Source organism: Propithecus coquereli, unplaced genomic scaffold (genome assembly GCF_000956105.1).
Source record: "Propithecus coquereli isolate 6110/MARCELLA unplaced genomic scaffold, Pcoq_1.0 Scaffold3, whole genome shotgun sequence".
Lineage (NCBI taxonomy): Eukaryota > Metazoa > Chordata > Mammalia > Primates > Indriidae > Propithecus > Propithecus coquereli.
In genome coordinates, this window is record NW_012148618.1 from 2062316 (window position 1) to 2077766 (window position 15451).

General features: G+C 39.3%; 2 protein-coding genes across 3 annotated transcripts in view; one reads left to right on the forward strand and one right to left on the reverse strand.

The window, feature by feature from the left end:
* The window catches only part of SUPT16H (suppressor of Ty 16 homolog (S. cerevisiae)), a 36063-nt gene extending 31899 nt beyond the window's left edge, over positions 1-4164 (forward strand). The window contains exons 23-26 of the mRNA XM_012649440.1: positions 747-876; positions 1498-1627; positions 1766-1843; positions 2824-4164. Of these exons, the coding sequence (XP_012504894.1) occupies positions 747-876; positions 1498-1627; positions 1766-1843; positions 2824-2969 (484 nt within the window). The 3' untranslated portion in view covers positions 2970-4164. The remainder of the gene's footprint in view (positions 1-746; positions 877-1497; positions 1628-1765; positions 1844-2823) is intronic.
* A 164-nt stretch (positions 4165-4328) lies between these two features.
* The window catches only part of RPGRIP1 (retinitis pigmentosa GTPase regulator interacting protein 1), a 42035-nt gene continuing 30912 nt past the window's right edge, over positions 4329-15451 (reverse strand). Inside the window, exons 10-13 of one of the 2 annotated variants that reach the window (XM_012649442.1) lie at positions 13094-13286; positions 11621-11705; positions 8045-8175; positions 4329-4524 (exon numbers count right to left, since the gene is read on the reverse strand). In XM_012649442.1, coding sequence (XP_012504896.1) covers positions 4412-4524; positions 8045-8175; positions 11621-11705; positions 13094-13286 — 522 coding nt within the window. In that variant the 3' untranslated portion in view covers positions 4329-4411. The remainder of the gene's footprint in view (positions 4525-8044; positions 8176-11620; positions 11706-13093; positions 13287-15451) is intronic. The other variant, XM_012649441.1, reaches the window with a different exon arrangement.

Consider the following 15451-nt stretch of genomic DNA (forward strand, 5'->3'; position numbering starts at 1 on the left):
CCAGCTAATTTCTTTCTACTTTTAGTAGAGACGGGGTCTCACTCTTGCTCAGGCTGGTCTCGAACTCCTGAGCTCAAACAATCCACCCGCCTCAGCCTCCCAGAGTGCTAGGATTACAGGCGTGAGCGACCGCACCCGGCCAAAAATAAATTTTTCATTAAATTAGAAAGGATCATTTTGTTTTTGAAGTTTTTGTTCTGTTTTTGTAATAAAACACCGTGGCCCCAAGGAAAAAACAATTTTTCTAGTTGAATTGAATAAGAGAAAGTCATTTGAGCATCTTCCAAATACAGTACACTTTAGGTATCTTAAAAAAAAATTCATCCCTACCTTCAAATAAGACCTTGCATCAAATAAACAAGACATAGCAAAGCAATGGAAGGTTGAGGAGGGAAGGCTGGGGCCTGTGAAAATTCTTTCTGTTTCTTATTAATAATTATAGTAGTATGAGTGATCAAAGCTGTAAATTAAGAATCACCGAAGTGGTTGTGAGTTAAGACTTGCAAATAAGATTGGAATCAGCGAGAGAGCGGGAAAAGCATGGGTGAATATGAGGGGAGACTAAGTGATAAACAGGGAAATTGGTGCTTAAGGAAGAAAATGGAAGAGAGGGAGGGGAATATCTGCTCTCATATATTTAGGAAAAGATTATCTGCTTTTCAGGGATGCTAATGAGCAAGATGACACTGGACATTTGCAGAAAATACAGAAGATTGGTTTTGACTTTGTAATATCATTTCTCTCAGTTCCTGTGACCTAAAGTACACAGAAGGAGTACAGTCCCTCAACTGGACTAAAATCATGAAGACCATTGTTGATGATCCTGAAGGCTTCTTTGAACAAGGTGGCTGGTCTTTCCTGGAGCCTGAGGGTGAGGTGCGTGAGTGTGGGGTTTCTTTTCTGGTACACAGTGTTGCCTGCTGTCATTTGGACAGTTAGGAGAATGGCACATATATAGTACATAGGGGACCAGACCAACTGAGAGAAGCTCTCAACACAACATGGTATTATTGTTTCTCCAAATTAGTTTCACAGGTGAACGATAAATTCACTGGGCATTGATAGCTAGTCGTAAGATTTCTTTGAAATTATAAAAAACTGTTCCTCAGTGAGTTTTCTTTGTATTTGGAAAAAAGATTTTGAGGACATTTTACAAAAACTATTTTCTAATCCATTGAAGTGAAAATGGAGAAAAAAATTATTTTTTAAAAAACGGTCCTCCCACTTCTGCATAATGCATTATTATAAAGGGTCTTTCTGTTGTTAATTTACCTAGGTAAGAAAGGATGTAGTGAGCCTTTGAGAAATATGAATTAGATGTTTAAGGTATCTAATAATGGCACCTTACCAATAATTTTAGACAAGTCATTTTATCCCCTGGTCACTCAGGTTTTTTGTTTTTGTTAAAAATGGGTTGAATTAATGTTTTAAGTTGATAAGGTGAACATAAAAAAAATAAAAACAATAAATAGTATTATGTTCTTTCTAACTCACCAGGGGAGTGATGCTGAGGAAGGGGATTCAGAGTCTGAAATTGAAGATGAGACTTTTAATCCTTCAGAAGATGACTATGAAGAGGAAGAGGAGGACAGTGATGAAGATTATTCTTCAGAAGCAGAAGAATCAGGTTAGTCTTTATAGGGAAGAGTTTGTCATGGCTTCCTAATCTGATGTGATTTCTGAGAAGTTTTTTTTAGAAAGGAAGAATTCTGTCATTTCATTCCATTCCTGCATAAGGACTAATGCTTAATTAATTTTATTCCAGACTATTCTAAGGAATCATTGGGCAGCGAAGAAGAGAGTGGAAAGGATTGGGATGAACTGGAGGAAGAAGCCCGAAAAGGTTAAAAAAAATTTTGTTGTTTTTGTTTATTTTACTTATTTATTTACATACAAATTTCTAACATATTTCAGTATTTTGAAGTGGTAGTCTGTAGTAGCCTAATGAGAGTAACAAAGGAACACTATGAAACTGATTTGGAGCCATAGCTACAACTTCATTGAACAAAAAGAAAACGAGGTCTGCAATGTGTTCACACTTTCCAGTGGGCATGACTCTGCCTAACTGGATGCTTTTTTCATCTGCCCAAGCCCCCAGTGTGCCCATGGCCATGATAGCCACATAGTCATGTAAGAATCCAGAATTTGCCTATTTAGTTTCCAAATCTGCATCCTTTAATAGTCTAACTTTCTGGGCCTCTTCCAGGTTAGGAATATCTTTTTTTTTTTTCTTTGAGACAGTCTCGCTCTGTTGCCCAGGCTAGAATGCTGTGACATCAGCCTAGCTCACAGCAACCTCAAACTCCTGGGCTCCTGCCTCAGCCTCCCGAGTAGCTGGGACTAGAGGTACACGCCACCATGCCCGGCTAATTTTTTCTATTTTTAGTAAAGACAGCGTCTCACTATTACTCAGGCTGGTCTCAAACTCCTGAGGTCAAGCGATCCTCCCACCTCAGCCTCCCAGAGTACTGGGATTACAGGTGTGAGCCACCACTGGCCAGGAATGTCTTTATGATGCTAATCTAGTTATTCTGAAACCAAATTCCAAATATAAGTTAAAGATGAAAAGAAAATATTTATTATCTACTGTGTCCAAAGCATTGTGATAGGTACTTTTCATAGGTTACTTTATTTAATCCTTATTCCTTTTATAAATAAACCAGGGCTCAGAAAAATTTAAATATTTGTCCAAGATCTCACAACTAGTAAGTGACTGAGTAAAGATTAAAATTCCACTCTGACTCCGAAGTACATTCTTCCAGCAATACTAGGTACCTAAAGCTAACCTACAATTAACTAATAATGCCTCTTTCTTCTATTTAGCGGACCGTGAAAGTCGTTATGAGGAAGAAGAAGAACAGAGTCGAAGTATGAGCCGGAAGAGGAAGGCATCTGTGCACAGTTCAGGCCGTGGCTCTAACCGCGGTTCCAGACACAGCTCTGCACCCCCCAAGAAAAAAAGGAAGTAACTTCTGAACTTTGGCCCTGAGCTCCATTCTTCCTCCAGCCAATCCCTGAAAATTTTACATGACATAGAAACTGTATTTTTCCTTTTGTTTTCTTTTGAAGTTTTGCCATTTGTGTTTTTGGGTTTAGGGGGCCATTTGTGTGGACCAATCTACTCGGGGAATTCCAGGCCCACCAGGACACGTGCCAATGGCCCCATTCGGATGGCAAGGGAGGAGGTGTTCTTGAAGACGGGCCGAGGCTCCCACTGTTAATAAATACCATTTCATTCCTCTCTCTTCCTGTCACCTTCTGCCAGGACATCGATGGCTTCTGACATCTTATTTTTTGGTGTGTCAAAGCTATATTTCCAAGACAATGGTACAAAGTGACCCTTATCTACCTGTACCATGGTTCTTGACCAGCAGATTCAATCCTCCATCCTACCCTACTGCCATGACCTTCCTCACGTCTCTTTAAGTTTTCTCTTGGCAATACTCAAGGTTCTTGGAATTTGCTAATGGTTGTGATAAACCAGACAACTTGAGCTAGTGAGGCAGTTTGGGCTAGTGCCTTCGTCTGAGTTTTCCTGTTTTCTTGACACATGCAGATTCTGAGGTATTTCTGCTGCTTTGGAAGACATAAGAAACAGTGACACTCCCTGGCTCGGTTATTTCTCCTTACAAAGTCACACATGGTACAATGATATAAGGCAAAATTATCACTGTCTTTTTTTTTTTCCTGATATATCTAAGGAAGAATGGTTGTGCCTCATATACTGCTTCTAGTGAAATCTAGAGGAAGGCTCAAAGGAGTCAACATTAGATCTGGAAGGGGCAAGTCATGCTTTGGGCCTAGAATACCCTGATGAGAAAAGAGAAGAGGAAGGGAGGCCATATCTACAACACAGCCTCTCATCACTGCTGCTCCTTATTTTTACTTGTCTTGCATTGTCCTGTATTTATCACAGTTTCTGTTGAACAGCTTTTTAAGTATTTGGGGAGTTTACTTGCCACCCTCCCCTTCTGGTTCTCTGCGCCCACCTGTCCCACTGCATTTCCTTCCATGTTCCGTGACTTTAAAAGAAGAGGGGGGGAGGGGTCTTGGATTTTATGTTTGTTTGTTTTTTCTCTTTAGCAGTAGGACTTGATATTTTCAATTTTGGAAGAACTAAAAGCTAAATAAACTGTGGGTTTTTTTTGTTGTTGTTTTGTTTTTATAAATTCACCTTTTTTGACTGTTCTCCAGTTCCTGAAAGCCAGCCTGCTTCTAACCTGGTAAAGCACTAAGGTGTTAGAGAAAAGTGCCTTTATCCAGCTAGTCTTACAAAAATAAACTTTCATCATTAGGTTCAGACATACTAGACATCACAGCAAACCAAATTCATGGTATAGCAAGTTACTTTATAAGAGACTTTTTACTATGTTTTCCTCAGAGATTTTGGAATGGAATAGCACTTGTTCCTTCATGAAAACAAATCCTCAGTCATCTCCTTGTAAATAGCGTGGAGGGCAGCAGCTGCTTGAAGGGAAACCTTCAGCCTTCCTATTGGGGTAGCCTGGTCTTCAGGGCTAACAACTGTTGGGAAAGGAAAAGAATAGTGTCAGACAACAGCATCTTCCAATTAAGCACTTTAATACCTGGTATTTGTTGGGTTAGATGCTGGTGATACTAAACGACGTTACTGGGCCATTTCATAAGGGGACTGAGTTTAGTGAAAGAGAAAGGAATACAGGGTCATTACAATGTATTGTGTAGATGCCGTAAGGAAAGCTCGTGGCACTTTGGGGACACAAAGGGGTACCTACACCAGAATGGAGAAATTGGAAGAGGGTTTCTGGAGATAAATTCATCAGCTAAGTCTTTAAAAAAGTAAAGATACTTTAAGCATATGCCAAGATACAAGAATATGATGAGTGTGGGAAACTGCCAGAAATTCATTTTTAACTGAAGATACTAGAAGTGGCTTTCTATGTGGGTTTTAGAAAGGTGACTCCATTATTGGAGAATACATTCAAAGGGAGCACAGGTAAACCAGGAGAGTAGTTATAAGGCTATTGCGGTAATTCCATGGGGGAATGAAGGTCTGAAGTTTAACAGCAGGGATGGAGAGGTGGGGACAAATTCAAAACATTTAAGAGGTAAAGTTAGAATTTTGTGATTGTTGGGAGTGAGGAATAGATTGGAATAAGGTTGGAATAGGTTGGATGACTGTTCTAATTTGGATAACAAGATGAACAGTGGGTAAGAATACACGGTACAAAGTTGTCATCAGGGGAGTTTGAGGTACCAACGGGACATACAAGTAGTGATATCTATTAGTCTGTTGTAAGTCTAGATTGTATTAAAAATCTGGTCTAGCCGGGTGCGGTGGCTCACGCCTGTAATCCTAGCACTCTGGGGGGCCGAAGCGGGTGGATAGTTTGAGCTCAGGAGTTCAAGACCAGCCTGAGCAAGAGCGAGACCCCGTCTCTACTTAAAAAAATAGAAAGAAATTGGCTGGACAACTAAAACTATGTAGAAAAAATTAGCCGGGCATGGTGGCACATGCCTGTAGTCCCAGCTACCCGGGAGGCTGAGGCAGAAGGATCGCTTGAGCCCAGAAGTTTGAGGTTGCTGTGAGCTAGGCTGACACCACGGCACTCTAGCCTGGGCAACAGAGTAAGACTCTGTCTCAAAAAAAATAAATAAATAAAAATAAAAATCTGGTCTAGAAACCTAGATTTGCGATGGTATCTAGACTATAATTAAAAGCCTGAGAGTGGATGCAATCACACAGGAAGAGGGTATGTGGAGGGGAATAAAAAAAAAGACCAAGGATTGAATTAGGAGAATCCCACATTTAAAGGAATAGACAGGAAAAGGAAACCTGCAAAGGAAACAGGACCACCCAGAGAGTGATGGGGAGTCATAATGTCCTAAAAGTCAGGGGAGAACAGAGTTTAAAAAGGGGAATGAGCAACATACTGAGGTTTAGAAAGTTCAAGTAAAGATGAGTAATAAAACCAATTGAATTTGGCAGTTAGAAAAACTGGTAACAGATTCAGTAAAGTGCTTGGAATGTAAATGATCTTAATGGAAGAGTAGGAGATTAAAAAAAAAAACAATATTGTGGACTGATCACTCAGCAAGAATTTCAGGGAGCTGAGTTTTTGTTTGTTTTTTTTTTTTTGAGACAGTCTCACTGTGTTGCCCGGGCTAGAGTGCCATGGCGTCAGCCTAGCTCACAGCAACCTCAAACTCCTGGGCTCAAGCGATCCTCCTGCCTCAGCCTCCCGAATAGCTGGTACTACAGGCATGCGCCACCATGCCCGGCTAATTTTTTCTATATATTTTTAGTTGTCCGATTAATTTCTTTCTATTTTAGTAGAGACGGGGGGTCTCGCTCTTGCTCAGGCTGGTTTCGAACTCCTGAGCTCAAAGGATCCGCCCGCCTCGGCCTCCCAGAGTGCTAGGATTACAGGCGTGAGCCACCGCGCCCGGCCAGGGAGCTGAGTTTTAAAGTGTTAAGGGAGAAGGTAGCTATAGGGCTAGGAAGCAGAGTTTTAATTCTAAAATCAGACCAACATGGTTAAAGCCTGGGTGGAAGGGAGGCCATAATGAGGAAATCACTTTAAATTTTTTTGATGATTAAAAATAAAAATTGAGAAGCATTCATTGGCTTTGGGGATTTTGAAGTCACTAGAGAAAGCTTAAGGTGGTTTTCCTTATGTATAAAGGGCATGGAGGTCAGGAAGAGCATGGCATGTTTAGGGGTGGGAACAGAAGTAGAAATTGAGAGTGAGTTGGAAAATGGCTGGCACAGGTAACATCACTTGCCACGTGCCAGGCTCTGTCCTAAGCCCTTAATCCTCCCTTCATCCCTTACTTAAGTGCTCCCTTAGTCTTCACAACAATCCTAGGGGATAGAGACAGCTATTATCCCCATTTTAGAGTTGAAGAAACAGGCACAGAGAGGTTAAATAACTATCAAGATCAGCTGGAAAGATACTAGAGGAATATAATGAATCTTGTCTAAAATTTGAACTTTTTAACACTCGGTCTGAGAAGTATTTCTCAAAAAATTTTTGTTATGATCAGTAAGAACAATTTTATATGATGATTCATTAAACAACTGTACATAAAACAAGTTTCACAAAACAGTATGTGCAATGTACTGATATTTTCTTTTCCACAGTTTTGGTTTGCTTTTTTCAAATTCTTGTGACTTGGCTAATTTAATTTCACCATCCACTAATGGGTTGATGAAACACTGGTCTAGTGGATAATTTTAAATGCCCAATAGAGCCTAGCAGATAAGATAGGTAAAGTCCCAGGTATGTAAGGTTATGGGAGCAGTGAGGACTAGACAGACCAGTGTTAAGGGAGCAGGAATAGGACTGAAAAATCAAGGTCTTAAAAGCACAGCTCAACCTGATTAACCTGAAAAGAAGGGATTACTGAAAAGGATACATTCTAAAGGCATTTAAATGCAAATATTTTTAAAGCATGCTGATCTATAGCAAACTGTAGAAGGATTGAAGAAGAATGCAATAATTAAATTTATTATGTAGAAACATTCACTGTAGTAGACGGAAATGGGGTGGCAGAAACCAGTGTTAGGGAGACCAGTTTAGAAAACAATTACAGTAGTGGGGATGTAGTCAAGATACCAGTAGAATGTCTAAGACATGGTGACCAATGAATGTAAGGAAAGAGAAGGGACTTGGTGTTTGTAGAGTGCATGATAACACATCAACAGAGAAGGAGGATCGGCTGCCTTTACAAACCTTTTATGCTCAAGAGAGGTCAGAAATTCAGATGTTTAAATTTGATTGAAATGAAAAGATCTTGTTTTTTAAAAAATTCCCTATCTCAAACATTAGAGATTCAAAAACAGAGTCTAGTTGTATATGGGAGCTAAAATATACAACTGAATGCTTTCATGCTTGATCCAGAAATAAATATAGCTATAGGGGTAAGATTTCAATCCAGTTTGTGTCTCATCAATTTCACGGTGATAATTATGTATTGAAGGTAAAACAGGAAAAGTACTCATTATTAGGATGATTTCCATGGAGGTAAATGGAACTGAGAAGCACAAAAATTTATTACTCACTATCTAGCTCTTGCCCTAGAATATCTCTTCCTGATTCCAGTATCTGCCACAGTTCAAGGTATGCATATCCTACTTCTTGACATTCTTTCTTCTCTTCATCCATAGGATCACTTACGACTGTAAACTTTAAACTAAAAAGAAAAGAAAAATTCCATTTAATTTGGCACTGCTAATACCCTTATGCTTTAAAAATAAAATAAAGATAAAAGTAATCATAAATAATACTGTGTTTCCTCTTGTGAACTAAAATAAAATCTTACTCACCCCCCACGGGCTGACTGAATGGACCCCAGCTTGGCCAAGGGGATATCCTAAAACTAAATTGCCTGCCACGAGGAGGGAGGTCAGACAGGCCTCATCATGCCCCCCTCCCTTCTTGGAGGCATCCTTTGTAATCCTTTAACAGGCCTAAGGGTATGCAAGACAAACCTGCAGGTCCTCAATTTACACAGCAAATATATGTCTGGTGGCTTGTCTGTGATAAACAGCTCCTTATCTTAAAATATTCCAAGCCTTTAGACAAAGCTTCATATCTCTAACCAATTGTAAGTCAAAGAGTCTTCAAACCCACCTATAACCTGTAAGCACCACTCCCCTTTCAGATGGCCCACCTTTTCAGGCCAAACCAATGTATGCCTTCCACCTATTGATTTATCACTTTATCTGGAACCACTGTCTCCCTGAAATGCATTGTTACGGCAGAGTTGACCAGGAACAGATCGAGACGCACATAGAAATATTGGCAAAACAGGTTTATATACGCTGGCGGGCTCAGAGGGAGATTTTTTCTCCCAAATTCTGAGCCCCGAATAAAGAATGTATCAGTCTTTTATACATTTTGTTTGGGGCACAGTTAATGAGTGAAGAAGCATAGTTACAATGAGATCGTTCTTTAGTGGAGGCAGGGTCCGGAGCAACCTTAGTTCCTGGTACAGAGTTCCTGTGGAATGTCTTCCTGTCTTATCTCACCTTACTAGTTGTTGTTGCAAGAGCTTTATAGCTGCTTAGGAAAGACAATGGGGTAGAGCCCTGGCAGTGGAATTTTCCACTACAGTATAAAACCAAACTGTAACCGAGCAACACCAGCCCACTTGCTCAAGGCTTCTTGGGTGTGGCTCCGGGTCATGGTCCTCAAATTTGGCCCAGAATAAATCTCTTTAAAATTATTTTACGGCCGGGCGCGGTGGTTCATGCCTGTAATCCTAGCACTCTGGGAGGCCGAGGCGGGTGGATCATTCCAGGTCAGGAGTTCGAGACCAGCCTGAGCAAGAGCGAGACCCTGTCTCTACTAAAAAAACAGAAAGAAATTATCTGGACAACTAAAAATACATATATAGAAAAAATTAGCCAGGCATGGTGGTGCATGCCTGTAGTACCAGCTACTAGGGAGGCTGAGGCAGGAGGATCGCTTGAGCCCAGGAGTTTGAGGTTGCTGTGAGCTAGGCTGATGCCATGGCACTCTAGCGGGGGCAACAGAGTAAGACTCTGTCTCAAAAAAAAAAAAAAATTATTTTACAGAATTTGGCTTTTTTTCTGTTAACACTCTGAATCACCTTTCCCTTGCCTCCATTTTACAAGACAATAACAAGCAAAAAAGTGAGGAATCAGTATAATTTAAGTACCGACAGGCCTTTAGAAGAAGGAACTAAGACACTTGCGATAATGCAGTTGATTAAGTTGTCTCAAAACTGTCAAGATATAATTATAAGATGGTTTACAATTTTGTTGAAATATTTTTATATGGGCAGTGAAAGTGTTGCATAAAATACCCAGGATTATGGCAGTTAGGAGAGGTTTTAAATTTCTGAATAAAAGCTGGGTATCAAGCCAGAGCAGAGTAAAGGAAGCAGAAGGAATACAGAATTGCAAAACAAGTATGTAAAGTGTATTCCTTAGAGTTGTGAGTCTTGAAAGACAATGCTATAAAGCATGCAGTACAGTGCCCCAAAAGCAGTGAGCAGTCTAGTCTATGACAATTAGTATTATGTTGACTTAGCTAGCAAATGATATTGGATTCTAGAAACTGGTACAATTTATAACAATCCTATTAAATTTTTTTAGATAAAAGTCATGTAACATAAAATTCACAATTTTAACCATTTTCAAGTATACCATTCAGTGTTTTTTGGTATAAGCACAATGTTGTGCAACCATCACCACTAATTCCAGAACATATCATCACTCTAAAAAAGAAACCTGCACTGATTAAACAATCATTCCCCATTCTCCTCTTCCCCAGCTCCTGGCAACCACTAATCTACTCTCTTTCTCTCTGGATTTTCCTATTCTGGACTCTTCATATTTCTATTAATTTTTTAAAAGCAAATATCGGTGGCTAAATAGAGTGCTAAGGAAGCAGGAATAGGACTAAAAATTCAAGCTCTTAAAAGCACAACTAAACCCGATTAACCTGAAAAGAAGGAATTACTGAAAAGGATACATTCTCAGCCCATTAAGCAATATTCAGTTGTGATTATGTTTCTGTATCATTACTGAGAACTTCACAATGCAAAGGCTAATGCTGGCTCCTCCCTCACCTCAATTTTCCCAGGAAAGGGATGGTAACTGAAATTACTATATGCTAGGCACAATACCAAGTGCTTTACGTAAACTATGTTATCGCAGTTTTATTCTCACAGGAGCCTTCAAACTAAGTAATATCACAAAGATCACAGTGATAATAAGTGAAAGAGTCAGGATTCAAAACCAGGCCTGCCTGATTACAAAGCCAGTGTCCTGTCTGCAATACCACACTGGCAAAAAGAAAGTCAAAGGTAAAATCAATTGAAATCTAAAATTGAGTAGAAAAAGATTAACATTGTAAGAGAATAAAGGAAGAGAGAATTCTAGGAACAGTGGGGGTGAGGGGGAAGCAAAAGATTAAAACACCAGCTCCGTATCATTTCTTACCCATACACATACAGAAGAGGCAGGGTTGCTAGAGTTTAAAAAGCAAACCACAACCATATGCCCACTTAAATTTAAATTTCAACTAAACAACAAATAATTTTTTTAGTAAAGCATGTCCCACGCATTTAATCTGAGAATGCTTAAAAGGAGGCCTTCTCAGATTATAGGAATAACAAGGAAAATAAACTTTTTTAGAACTTTAAAGGAGACCTAGAATTTCCTTAGTTATATCAAAATCAAAATAGTCCTGTAAAGAAACAATTTTAAAAATCTGAATATAAAAATTAACATTATAAGGGCATACTGTTTGGTAAGCTAGCAATAGTACTGCGTGTGTGAGAAATGAATCAAATTATCTTTGAATATCATAGCATTTTGTTCATTCCATTTGGTCACTGTCAATATTCAAGTGAGTTGTTGCCACAAAAAAAATGTGCCCATCAGGGTCCAGCAGAGGTGAGAAATGAACTAAACCTATGAGATCAAATAATTTAGTCAAGTAGTCACAAACATATTAATATAAATTAGGTAGATGGGAAATTCACTAAAAGTAAATTAACTTGAAAGAAGTTTTTAAAATATTCAGCATCAGCACAAAACCAAACTCAAATTTCTGAATTCCTTTCTGAAATCTCCTTTCTTTCAAAATAAAAAGCGGATGCTTACCATCCTTGCTCAGGATCTTGTCCATTCAGCATGGTAAACAGAAATTGCCTTCGGCCTTGTTGCTCCCGTGGGTCCAGGTCTATCACTGTATTAAGGGTAAAAGAAAAGAGCAAAAAATCAAATACCTTTGTCATTTGGGCAGTGATATAAAGCAGAGGTGGGCAAACTAGGGCCTATGGGCTGCCTGCCTGTTTTTGTAAATAAAGTTTTATTGAACACAACCATGCCAACATACTGTCTATCGCCGCTTTCAAACTACAATGGGAGAATTGAATAGTTGTGACAGAGACTGTATGGCCCATAAAGCCTAAATTATTTACTATCTGACAAAAGAAAAATTTGTCATCCCCTGATACAAAGGAAACATTATAATCTATATTGAAAGCTGTTCTGCCATATGCCAAAATAAATGTGTTCCCACCACTCCACAGCTGGAAGAATTCCAGGACACTGATTCTATAGGGCCACCTGGAGATTTGGGTTTTGTGGTAGGTTCAAGTAAAAGTACCTATCTCAACATTTATTCTCTGCTTCCTCCTCAATTTTTTAAAAAAATAAATTTGCCCTGAGAGATCTCTTCATTTTTATATGGGAATGCTGCAGCCTCAAATAAACTAGCCTGCATTTTCCATTTTCCATCTTATCTAAATAATGGCTATCTGATTAACTTCTGGTCATTATGTTGTGTGAAACCTTTGTGAAGACTGCTTAAAAGGCTCAGGTGGAGGCATTCTTTTCCCCAGGAGCCAATAAGAAACTTGGGGCAACCAAAAAGATGGAAGGCAGGCACTAGGATGATGGAAGGCAAGATAGGGATTTGGATCCCCAATGGTAATCACATGACCTCAGCCATCTCTAGACTTGTTTTACATAAGTGAGAAATAAACTTCTATTTTGTATGATACAAGGATAGGATATGAAAGAAAAAGAAAGAAAGAGCTCTTAGAAATTAAAAATAAATATTCAGTCCATGGAAGATAAAATTAAGGAAATCTCTCAAGACAGAAAGAAAAAAACAGAGGTAGAATTATAAGAGGAAAATGATAAGAAAATTAGAGGATAAATTTAGAAGATCCAACATTCTACTAAGAAAATGAGAAAATATTGGGGACATAATTATTAAATGTGAAATACGATAAAATTTCCCAGCACTAAAAGCCATGTGTTTCTAGATATGGAGGAAAATACTAGAAGAAACAGCTGGAAAAGTTAAAAGTGGCTATGGTAGACTGAGGCAGGGGCTGTGGGTGGGGAAGAGATTGTGAAGAAGAGGTAGAGCAAAGCACTGCTTAATTTTAAAATCTTTTTAGGCCCATCTGATATTTTTAACTATATTTATATAGAATTTGATAAACAAAATTATAAAATAAAATGGTTGGATCTACCCCATCAACAAAAATCCAGCATAGTTCTGACCCTCAGTATAAATGTTTGTCACCCACCTCTCCCCACCGGCCACACAGGAAGCCTCACCCTTGCTAAAATGGAAGTGAATTTCTTCTCCTGGCCTCGGTTTCCTCAGGGATACTGGAGTCTCTGTCTCTGACAAGGGTAGGTCATAGAATTTGTACTCCACGTACACCTGTTTTACGTTCTCATCAGACATCACTTCGGCCTCTGGGTAGAAGGCCAGGGAGACAACTTCAATGCACATCTTCTCTGAACCCTAAGAAGGAAAATGCTTATTTATTTCCTAAAAGTTAGTGAGGCTCCAAGTGCTTATACTTCATCCAATTCACCCATTATAGTGCTCACTAGAAATCAAAGATAGTCATATTCCATCTCGTATATTCAATTTTTGGTAAAGCTGGCACCAAAAGACAATTTGATTGAATTGCCACAGCTAATCTGTGGGAAATGTTACAAGAGAACCCAGTTGTTCTCTTTCCCTGCCTAGTGAATCATGTCTCCAGGTCAGCCTTCCTCACCCATCTCCACATACAGAAAAAAAATCAAGAACATTTCTGAACAGATAGTTTTTCTCAACTTTCTCAATGAAAACCAATCTAGCATTTTCCTGAGGTTAAGAGCTAAAAGACCTGCTGTTTAATAGTGGAGATTTAGTAGCTGTGTCAGCCACCATAGCAAAGAGCTGCCCAGTGCTTCCTGTGCCATCTAAGTGCATGCTACAGAGGAGGCCACCAGACTCCCCTGCCCTTCCACAGGAACTCCAATACTTTCAACTTCACTTTAGAGTCGCGGCCACCACCAATGCCCTCTCTTTTGATTGTCCCTGTGTCCATCTGGGCATTAGGGATACCAGTAGGAAGCCCGAAATCTCTCAAAAGTACACTGAGACCAGCATAAGTCCCCTCCTTCCATACTGTGGTAGTAAGTCAGAGTCACGACATGAGTTCTGAGTCAGTCCAGAATGGTCCCCTCCCAGCCATCATTCTCCCTTCCATCTGGGAGTGTCCGCCTGGCTGCTGCTGCTTTCCTCTAGGTTGCCAGGCCAGTGCCTTTGCTTCCCCAAAGACATGCCCCCACCCCATCTTTTCTTCTCTTAGAAAGCAAGTGGAGCTCCTGTACCTTCTCCCAAGAAATGCAACAGGCAAGATCTCACAACGATTCTGCACCAGAATCATCTGGGGTGTTTCTTAAAAATGAAGACATTTGGTGTTTTCCTCTCAATAGCCCCCACGTAACCCTCCCACAACACCCATCAAGCAAACCATTGACTCTATACAGTATTTTCCAAAATGTGGGTTTTGACACTTTGATGGGTCAGCTTAGTGGATTTTACTAGCACTCTTTTTTTTTAAGACTAGTCAAGCTCAGTAGTGAAGAAGGGAAAGTAGTAGAACAAGGAGTTTAATCTGTAATCAGTACTAGCACTTTTTTAATGAAAGAATAAAATAGAATAGGATCGGATAGAATAGAATAGAATGGTGTATGGCAAATGTTAAGGGTAAGCCTGGTTTCTTGAAACTTTTGTTTTCTTATGAGCGTATTGGGAACTGTAGAAAAATGTCTTTCTTAAAGTGATTGACATTTAAAAAGTATGAAAGCCCCCGTTATATCAGACTGTCTAGGGTGGCTCCTGGAAACCTGCATTTAACTTTTAAATATTTAGTTATACTTGACACACAATAAAATGAAAAGAATTTAAGTGTGTACAATTTATTCAAGATATAGAACATTTCCACAGCCCAGAAAGTTCTCTCATGCCACTATGCAATTAATTTTAAGTTGTGAATCTATGCTGTCATCTCAATAAATATTAAGCAGAATTTTCCCCCTGGAGCATGGCTGTGTTTAATTTTTCACAGAACACACTTTGGGAAACACTGGGGTCTGGAAAAAAAAGGAAAAGGTGTTCATAATTGTGTAAGTATCTGAATGACCCTCAGCTCCATCCTACCAAAAAAAGCCTTCCATGCTTAATGGGGATGAACATTTCCCCTACAGTTAAAAATGAAAAACCAGCAGACCAGTGGCTTTCAATCTGTAAGACTCAGTGTATGTGTATCTATTAATATATAAGTGTGTAGGAAATCACTTAAATAAGTCTCCTAAAACAATTCTTAGCCTTACTATGTATGATACAAACTGTTATTTTATGTTCTATTCCATCTGGTTCTTTTTCATGCTGGCTGGGCCCCCTGCTCTGCTATGGGACACTACAGCCAGGAGCTGAGTGTGGCTCTTGAGCACTTGCAATGTGGCTACTCTGAATTGGGATGTGCTGTAGGTGTAAAACTCACACAGGATTTTGACGACTTTGTATGAAAAAACAAATGTAAAATATCTCAATAATTTTTTATATTAAATACATGCTGAAATGACAATACCTTGGTTATATTAGGTTAAATAAAATATATTACCAAAATT